The following is a 10,171-nucleotide window of genomic DNA, read 5'->3' on the forward strand; positions in this document are numbered from 1 at the left end:
AACACTAATAACACTTAGTAGTCCTACATTAAAAAATTCTTGTAAAAACTGTGGTGTTCTGTAAGACCACTAGAAATCAGGAATAATGTTGCTGTCTATACATCTTTAAAAACTTGTATGCACGCTTGTAATTGGATAACACTAGTTTGGACACCATCAGGAAATCATCATGTCAGGAACAATCCTGCTCCACTCCGCTATGTCGGCCAACACACTTCTGATTCTCTTACGTGTTTGTCGTACCTCTCGTTCCTGCCCTTGTGTGATTCACTCCAGCTGCCTCTCGTTTTGCTCCCTTGTTAGTCGTTGTATAAAAGTGCTCCCCAGTCCTGGCATTAATATCGATCCTGCTTGCGGCCCGTTCCATTTGTAGGGTTCCTTCGTCCCTCGATTTTGATGCCCTGTGATCCAGGGCTCCCAACTCATGCATCTGGTGTGACACTCACGCTTTCTGACTGTCACGCAAGAAATCTCACAGCAAATCTATATTATTCCATCATAAACCTAAACTTAGCTACATCAAAAACATTTGGGTAGTTTGCAAACTCTACAGACTATTTACAAGGTAATAAATCTCTTACATACATGTAAATGCACGTGCAGACTTGTCCTGAATTAAAAATCTCACGTCAGCCAGCTGGCCAAAATTGGTAACCCTGCCATTTCCTATTCCTTTTCGTCTATGTCTGTTAGTTGAATAAAACCCATTTTGTTTGCTCCATCTCTTGCTCTGACATCCTTCGTCCTTTATTGTATGACAGTCTGATACTTGATAATGTTTTTGAGAGTGGACACGAGTTGTTTTTTTAAGAATACGAATGAAGATGTGTTAATACGCAAGAAATTTGTTTGAGACAAAATTTTGGTTTTATTTATGCTTTTATTTGATGATGAATAAAGTTCATATAAAGCCAATTTAGAGCTTCAAAGAATTGCAATGTTTCGCATTACAGCAGTTAAATTACAGCAGTTAAATTAAAGTCCTTAAAAACTGTATGCTGAAACCTAATGGCTATAATGACAGCTTTACAGATGTTAGCTTGAGGAATCTAGATGAGATAGAGGCTGACTAATCTGTGCTCACCCCTGTGTACATGCATCTGTTAGACTACGACTAAACCTGTTAGTTTCATTTGACTGCATGTACTGTAGATTTAATCGACTGAATCTACTTTAGATTTAATCAACTAAATATCCTGTAATTTTCGTTGACTAAAACTAGACTAAAACAAAAAAAAATCAGATGACTGAAATATAACTAAAACTAATTTGCATTTTCGTCAAAGCACTAAGACTAAAACTAAATTAAAATACGTTGTCAAAATAAACAGTGTAACGCATACATAGGGCTGCTTTTGCTAATGGAAATAGTCAAACTACAACACCACAGACTGACTGCATATTGCAAGCTAATAATATAAGTTGCAGCGATTCACACCACTGTCGAATGTCATTACATTCCAATGGGTCTTTTTCTTAGATGTTGTTCACGACATTGACATACTTGTCAAACATGCATGATTTTACTCCCTGCTGGACCTGCCATAGTTGAAAATTATTCTCAGTTTTCTAGGCGTACTCATCATGCTTAACATTGATAATAATAATACTTTATTATTACTGATGAGAGGCAAACTGGAAACCACATGCACATTTGAAAACTAAAATAGACTATATTTGTGTTACACAGACATTTATGCTTGTCTCATTGTCTGATGGGACTCATGAATTATGTCATAATCACAACAGTGTTATAATCACAACAGTGGTGACAGCACAAGTGATGTAATATTCCATACATGAGGGAACAGTCTACCAAAATTATGAATCAATGTTCTGAACATGCAATAAAGTCTAAGTTTACACAGCCAGCATAAACAAAGCTTAGCCTGTAAGATCTAGACCTACTGTACCACATTAGGTAGGAAGGTGCCTATTTCTACCTACTGCTCAGACCATCTGACCCAAACCAGACATTCAATTGGGGGGATGTGCTACACGCAGGTTTCTACAATCTGTCCTATATCTCCTGACCCATTATATCTAGACTCAAATTCAACCAACTTGTCACAGCAATATTTACTACTGTCTGACTGTTAATACACTGGCCACCAGTGAGAGTCAGTGCTCCATTTTCCATCAGTGCTAATATACTGTGTCTATGCCATGAACAACATTCTGACCGTTTGGACCCTCAGTCACTGCTTGCAGTTAATAGTTGTGTTTATTTTCATATTCATTATTTCCACTTTTTACACAAAATGTTAAATACCCCAAATTTAAAGAGATGAGTTAACCTATTTAGCACAGTTTGATAGTACTGTCATCAAGCTCAAACCCAGGATAGAGCGGCTTGGTGAACGTGGTCTGGACCTTCTGCAGGAGGGTCATTGTGTCAGAGACGCTGTAGAAGGACAGAGTTCCTTCCTTGTGATCCAGGTACACTCCTATCCTGGGGGAGGGGCCAGATACTGAAGTTTGCATGTTGTTATGCCGGAATAAGTAACTGGAGGTTGAGCAGGACAAACACCAGGACTTGTCATTGTATCCAAGTCTGCTGTCATAAACCCACCCTTTCCTGCTGATCCCTTTATATGTGACACCTATACCGACCCCATTCCCGCTCCACTCAACCTCCCAGTAGCAGCGCTCAGTCAGACCCTCTATACACAGCACTTGCTGGCTTGTGTCAGACCTGCCCTGGTGACCAATAAACATCTTGTAATCATGATTTAACTGTGTCTCTCTCTTCCATGTCACCACTCTGTTCCCCTCAGACAGATGGAGGTTATTGTTTGCTGTGTTGGGGTCCAGAGTGAGCTGACAGGAATCTGATGGAGGAGAAGATCAGAAGGTGATGTTTTGGTTTCATTCACTCCTTATATTAAACAAAGAGTGTTTTTGGTTTATTTTAATGCTTGGAAAAGTATTTTGAAAAGTAAAAATAAATGTATGTTTACTCGTTCATGTTTATATGGTCTTATTCTCAGAATGGATGCCTCAGAGAACAACATGATAAGCAAAATAATATTAAACATCAGCAGCCACATTGCAAACAGATTCAAAGGCTCCTGACATAAACAGCTCATGTAAATGTGAAAGACCAGGAGGCAGCGGGAGAGAGAGAGAAGCTCCCCTAGCAGAAGAAAATGAAACACAATAAAACACACTCCACCTCATACAGGGAGAGAGAAGCGTGTGTGTGAACAGACTCACATTGTAAGAATTCTGCTCTGGTCCTGGGCACTAATACCGGTACGACAGTGTCTTTGTTAACTAGACAGAGACGGAGAGAAACAGGGATGTGAGTAAAAGGAATTTACTTGTGGGAGATGGACTTCACTCACTGTGGAGACATCTGCACTAGGGTATTATCATTATGGGGGCATTTTAAAAATGTAATAATAATTCTGAGTGAAATACAATGGAAATTTCTCAAGGATTTTAAATTGCATCATTTTGTAGAAACATGATTCCTACTATTTTCTGTTTTTCTGCTAAATGTAATCTTACTGGAAACAGAAACTGATTTGGTCACACAAATGTGAGCCTGACTGTACTGTCATGCATGGTCTGTACTGAACATGAATGGAGTGGAAAATCGATTTATTTATTAACCTGTATTATGGATCTCTGTCGTTTTCTTTTTGCAAACATTCTCCAGTTGATCCTTCAGTTCAGAAACCACCTTCTTCACATTCTCAAAAGAGCAGTCTGGACTGATGGAGATTCTGGGTTCAAATGAAGCATCAGGGGTGACAGGAAGACCCTGGCACCTCTACAGACACACAGACTGATTAAACAGCTTCATCAAAACAAATGTGAATTGCAATCTAATTGAAAGGAAGCTTTTAATGAATTTCTGACAAACGACAAACAATTTGAAATACAAATAAAGACATACATCCATCTGAATACTCTGGTTTTCTTATTGCCAAAGTAGCTGTTCTGTTACCTGGAGGAAATGGATGTGATCCTCTGTGTGTGAAAGCTGCTCCAGCTCAGAGTGTCTCCTCTTCAGTTCATCAATCTCCTGCTTCAGTCTCTCCATGTCTCCTTCAGCCTGACTCACTGCAGCCATCTCCTGATCTCTGATCAGCTGTGTCACCTCAGAGCGTCTTCTCTCAATGGAGCGGATCATCTCAGTGAAGATCCTCTCGCTGTCCTCCACTGTTGACTGTGCTGAGCTCTGTTGGTGACACAGGGAGCAGAGGACGGTAAATTACAATTGGCTCCTTTTGAGACTCCAGAGAGCCTCATTGTACAATAGTGATGTGAGCTGACAGGAGGTATAAAAACAGCACAGGGCTGGGGTTTGGAGCGTCACCATGCTGGATGCCTCAGGTACTGAAACCCAGCCAGCACTGATTGGAAATGATCACTCATTAAGCTCATACACTGTCAACTGCAGGGATTTGGCAGAGACTGGTGGCTGTATGGGGCAGGTTGGTTGTCAGTACTGGGTCTCAGTTTAATATGTGACTTTTTTGGTGTTTCTTTGCATTACATAGGTGTATGAAAAGTCACCATTTAACAAGAGAAATGCCATTTAAGGGCTAATTGAGAAAGACTTTAGCTCAACCCTCCTTTCCAGTGCCATTATCCCCCCTCTGGGAGAACCCTGACTCATTATATCCCACAGTGACCTTACATTAATTAAACCTTAAAGGACTTAAGTCGCCCGTCTTGGAAGAGCCTCGATTCAAGCCTGAAATGGTTCCTACAAGCCAGCTGTTATCTTCTCTTCTGGTTCATACTCACTGTGAATGAGCCCACAGCCTCTCTCAGCTCCAGCAGCTCCTTCTCTCTCATCTGAATTCTCTGCTGAAATTCCCTCTGTGTTTCACCCATTTGTTTCTACTTATGGGGGAAAAACAATCGAAATGAGTCTGTTTCATTATCTGAGATTATATTCTCTAATCATCCTGTCCAGGATTGACCCCAGCTTTGTGCCCTATATTTTCACACTATATTTAAAACCTTTTAGCTCACAGAGGGGCACAGATGGTGGGTGGGATGGGTGGGACATGTCTCCCCCCCCAGTTATATCCCACCCACTTTTGAGGGTAAAAAAAATAACAAAACTTTGATAAGTTGCACCCCTAAATTGTGTGGATACCATGATGTTTGAACTCATCACGCTGCCGACCATCATGATCGCTGTAGGTAGGAGTCCCCTCACACACACTCGCATACCTGTGTCTGTGTACATGCTCTCCCACTGTCTCCCTTTATCTCTCTTTGTAGGTAGAGAGAGTAAAATGCACACATTCCTATTAGCCTATACATGGGCTTCCAATTTAACAAAGGTTAAATAACAAAGACGAATGTCTCTTTCTAAAACATTTTATTCAAAAATATCTATATTTTCCTCAATTATAACTTTGCACATTCTGTTTGTATTCCACCGTTGTGGGTTTTGGGTCCTGAACAAGTTGGGAACTGAGCTGCCTTAAATTGTGCTGGATACAATTTTGGTCACATGGACCAAAGCGGTATGTAATACAGAAAAAACGTAACCCGGAAAAAAACAAAGAACTGTCACAGCTTTCTTTTAAACAGCAAGCAATGTAAGTAGACGTAATTTATATATAGGCTTAATCTGGGTAGAATTGTCAACACAATTTTCTCATATCTCTGAAAAGCTAATTGATGTGCAATAAAGAAAACAACTTAATCCAAGTTTGACCATAACGTTAAACAATGTCTGTTAGAATAGAGCTGTAAATCTATGAATGTGTCCTCACATAATATATAACATTACAGTGTACTGGGGTTCAGTAAATTTAAACTTGCAACAAACTGTAGAGGAATCTGCTGTTTATGCTGTTGTCTAAAAGGCCATTTCTGGGTGACTGGCAATTCCATTCCATACAACACTGTAACATTAAATGTATGTCAGTCAGTGTCAATTAAAATGTTTAGTATATTAAATCACACCCAATGCCTCATCTTAGCCATGCAGATTCGCTGTTTGAAGGAGTTTTTAGTAGCAATTCGGTCAGAACATTTTACATTTTGTAGTAACATCTTAACGCAGGTTTGCCCCACTGAGAGCACAGCTACTGGTAAAAGACATTTTCAGTGACTCATTTTCTAAGCATTTTCTTTTCATGTAACTTATCAAACTTAATCATAATCTCTTTTCAATGCAAACTTATTCACATGTGACATTCATAATTTATATGTGAGCGTTTCCAGTCTGACCTGTTTCTCCGCCCATCCTGCAGCGGCTGAGACTGTATCATGGCCTCTGTGTTCATCCATCGTACAGAGATAACAGATACACTGCTGGTCGGTACGGCAGTAGACCTCCAGGGGTTTGTCATGGTGGGAACAGACCTTGTCTTGCAAACAGCTGATGGCATCAATCACCTTGTGTTGTTTTGCATGGTGGAGTTTATTGTGAAGTTGCAGGTCAGTTTCACAGTAGGAGGCCAGACACACCAGGCAGGACTTGACAGCTTTGTGTTTTCTTCCAGTACAGACGTCACACTCCACATCTCCAGGTCCAGCATAATGGTCAACAGGAGTATCAGCTTGTAATCCAGTCTTCTTCAGTTTCTTCACCACTTCAGCCAGTATGATGTTTCTGCCCAGAACAGGTCTGGGTACGAAGGTCTGTCTGCACTGGGGGCAGCTGTAAACTCCAGCATGATCCTCCTGATCCCAGCAGCTCTTAATGCAGCTCATACAGTAACTATGTCGACAGGGAATAGCCACTGGATCCTTCAGTAGATCCAGACAGATTGGACAGCAGAACTGGTTCTGATCCACTGCGTCACTAGCTTCTGCCATTTTTCAACAAACGCTGATAGGATTCAGTTTCGTTTCCTTTCGTCTGTGTGTGAGAGAGGGAGGAACTTCCTGCTTATCAGGCTGCAGTAGGTGTGGTTTTGGACTGAAGCCAGACTGAGAAGAACAGACTGGGCAAACACTGGAGTTGAAGTTCAGGAACTACCAGAATGTCATGGCTGCGAGGAAGACCATCCATCCTCTTCAACAGGCACTCTGTTTGTTCACAACTGACATGAGAAGGACGCTGCTGAGAGTAAACTCATGAAAAGCAGCGGGACCAAACAGCATATCTAGCCGTATGTTCAGGGAGTGTACCATCCAATTGGCAGATGTCTTCACAGACATCTTTAACATTTTCCTGAGCCAGACTAGTCATGGGGACCTGAAAGCTGGTGTTCCCGAATCACATGTCCGTCTCCAATTTTCTTATCGCCCAATCCGGTCCACTGAGGATGCCATATCCTCTGTCCTGCATCTGGCCCATGTGTAAGAAAGCTGCTCATTGACTACAGTTCAGCATTCAGCACCATCATCCCCCAGAAGCTCATAGGGAAGTTAAGCCTGCTGGGCTTCAGCACTTCTTTGTGCAACTGGGTCCTGGATTCCTTGCCAGAGAGACCCCAGACAGTCTGCATCAGAGACATCACCTCCAGCAGCACCATGCTGAGCACGGGCTCCCCCAGGGCTGTGTGCTCAGCCCACTCTGAGTCTGCAACGACCTTACAATGGACTGAACATGCAGCTGAGAATACGAGTGTGGAAGCCTTCAACAGACGCGTTGTCATGATATTGCCAATGTTCTCTGTTAGAGCCGACAGGGACAGCTCCGGGAGCGGTAAGCAGAAAGGATGGACTTGCTGTTTTTGTCAACAAATGGCTTATATATTAATCAAAGAGCGGACATTGAATTGTGTGCTGTTGGACTCAAACCGTATTATTTGCCCGGGGACTTTACCCAGGTGATGTTGGTGGCTGTTTATGTTCCTCCCTCTGCTAACCCCACAGTGGCATGTGACATTGTACATTCTGCCTTAGCCCGGTTGCAGACTCAGCACCCGAGTGCCTCCATAGCTATCTTGGGTGACTTCAACCATGTTACTTTGGACCCTACACTTCCAACCTTCATACAGTGTGTATCCTGTCCCACCAGGGGGAGAAAATTTCAGACCTACTGTATGCTAATGTCAAGGACGCATACAGATCCTCCCCCCTCCCCCTCCCCCCACTGAGTAGGTCAGATCATAACCTGATTCTCCTCACCCCCTGCTATGTGCCTGTTGTGAAGAGGGAGCCTGTGACCACAAGGTGTATTAGGAGGTGGTCGGAAGAGGCCTTGGTGAAACTAAAGGGCTGTTTTGAGGTGACAGACTTGCAGGCACTTTGTGAGCCCCATGGTGAGGACATCAGTGGGTATCACCCATTACATAACCTTCTGCACCGACTCTATTGTCCCAGGTCGAACTGTCCATTTTTATGCAAATAACAAGCCATGGGTGACTAAGGACATCAAAGTCCTCCTCAATGACAAGAAGAGGGCCTTCAGAACGGACAATAGAGAGGAGGTGAGTATGGTTCAGAGATTATCGAGGGGCATGAACAGTGAGGCTAAGGACAATTATAGGAATTATAACACAGCAATTAGTGGAAACTCCATCAGAGAGGTATGGAGATCATCACTGGATTCAGGCCATCCAACAGCAGAGGGCATGAGGGTGGTGAGGACAGAGCTAACCAGTTGAATTTGTTCTTCAACAGAATCGACTCTGCAGTTAATGCCCATCCCCCTACTCACTTATCTGCAGTCAGCCTGGAATCCACAGCCACACCACTCTCTCCTCTGTCCCTCCCTATCCTCCTGTTAAAGACCAGACATCCCTCTCCCACCTGTCACTTTCACTTAAGACTAGGTTCAGAGACAAATGGGAAGAATCCACTCAAGGCAAGTTTGCAGGATCAGACAGGGTGAGACCCCAACACTGGCCAGCCCCAATCCTGCTTAGCTTCACCCAGACTACCCACTCCAAACTGCAGGAACCATGGATGCTGACAGCTTAAAACACTGATCACTGAGAATATGAGCTGGAGCCTAAAGAAAGCAACTACATCAGTTACCTACAGGGGGTTGTACAAGGGGGTGGCCAGATATCCCAGTGGTTAGGACCAGTGTTCAAGTCTCCCCCCCCACTCCCATAGCTCCCTGTGTGTGGAACCTGCACAGTCAGGTAGTCCCAGACACCCTCACCCATAGCCTGAGAAAAGAGATGGCCAGATTTCAGTCAGGACATCACCCCTACTTTTTCCAAAAGATACCAAACAACCCTTAATGAGGCCTAACAGTAAAGAACCATGATCTTCCCAGACCAAGAAACCATCTAGGCTCCCATCCAAACACTGGCCAGACCAAATCCTGCTTAGCTTCACAAAGACTACCCACACCAAACTGCAGGAACCATGGTTGCTGACAGCTTGAAACACTGATCACTGAGAATGTGAGCTGAAGCCTAAAGAAAGCAACTACAACAGTTGCCTACAGGGGACAGTAGAAGGGGGGTGGCCAGATAGCACTGTGGTTAGCACTACTGCCTCACAGCCCAAGGACCAGGGTTCAAGTCTGCTCACTAATTCAATGAACATGACAGTTAGCTTAGCTTTACCATATATGGCTACACATCTATTCATCCCATTACAGCAAAACCACTTAACTATGCACTTTAAACATTCTTTACACAGCTTCACAACAGTCTCCTATCTCACTCAAAAATATCTGCATCTCTCTGGGAGGAATTTTAACTCACCTGTGGTTGTGAACAAAGAGGCACAAAACTGAGAAGGGTCTGGCTGCAGAAGGGGCCTGAGAGTGCATGTCCTCTGTCAGGCCCCCATCCACTCTCAAGCCCCTAGATCATTTCCATTAAAACAACAGAATCCATCTTCCAAAACCCCAATGCAAGTCAGCATCATGATTGTGAGTTTAAAAAGGGAAACCACAGTAGCAATGATTCACCACTGAGTGCCATCCATTTACAAAACCAAGCAGAAACATGAGTACACTGTGTCTGGAGCTGCCGTGAGAATGTGCTTAGCGGTACACCAAGTTTCATTTTAATACATCTCGACATGAGTGTGGAAATGGACATACGCAACATTTTCGTGCGTACGCCCAGTTTATACATGAGGCCCTCTGTGCCTGTTCTGTGTGTCTGTTCTGTTCCCAGTTCCTCGTTGATGGTTTTGCTTTTGTTTTTTAGGTCTCATGTCCCTGGTCTTGTCCCTTTGCTCATCTTTGGAGGGGGGTTCTGTCACGCCCGATCGTCCGATCTTTCCATGTACCACGCCCCCCCTCGTTAACCTCATGTGGAATCCCGATATTATC

The 10,171-nt window shown here is 43.2% G+C and overlaps 1 protein-coding gene across 1 annotated transcript; it reads right to left on the bottom strand.

Annotated features, from left to right (window-relative positions):
* Positions 1-860: 860 nt before the first annotated feature.
* LOC111837215 (E3 ubiquitin/ISG15 ligase TRIM25-like) lies at positions 861-6,854 on the bottom strand. Its single transcript, XM_023799082.2, has 6 exons — positions 6,208-6,854; positions 4,762-4,857; positions 3,956-4,189; positions 3,619-3,778; positions 3,217-3,276; positions 861-2,831 (listed from the first exon to the last, which is right to left on the bottom strand). Exons 1-6 carry the CDS (start codon positions 6,796-6,798, stop codon positions 2,302-2,304), a joined length of 1,671 nt encoding a protein of 556 aa, XP_023654850.1. The 5' UTR covers positions 6,799-6,854; the 3' UTR covers positions 861-2,301.
* Between the last annotated feature and the right edge of the window lie 3,317 nt (positions 6,855-10,171).

This window comes from Paramormyrops kingsleyae, chromosome 4 (genome assembly GCF_048594095.1).
Source record: "Paramormyrops kingsleyae isolate MSU_618 chromosome 4, PKINGS_0.4, whole genome shotgun sequence".
Classification (NCBI taxonomy): domain Eukaryota; kingdom Metazoa; phylum Chordata; class Actinopteri; order Osteoglossiformes; family Mormyridae; genus Paramormyrops; species Paramormyrops kingsleyae.

Bases quoted from the DNA above. Each gene is read 5' to 3' on its own strand.
- LOC111837215 (XM_023799082.2), bottom strand. From the start codon at position 6,798: ATGGCAGAAGCTAGTGACGCAGTGGATCAGAACCAGTTCTGCTGTCCA. The intron at 3,277-3,618 runs GTTAATAAATAA...GTCTCTGTCTAG, and splicing joins GACAGAGATCCATAATACAG to TTAACAAAGACACTGTCGTA. The intron at 2,832-3,216 runs GTGAGTCTGTTC...CTCCTCCATCAG, and splicing joins CAGAGCAGAATTCTTACAAT to ATTCCTGTCAGCTCACTCTG.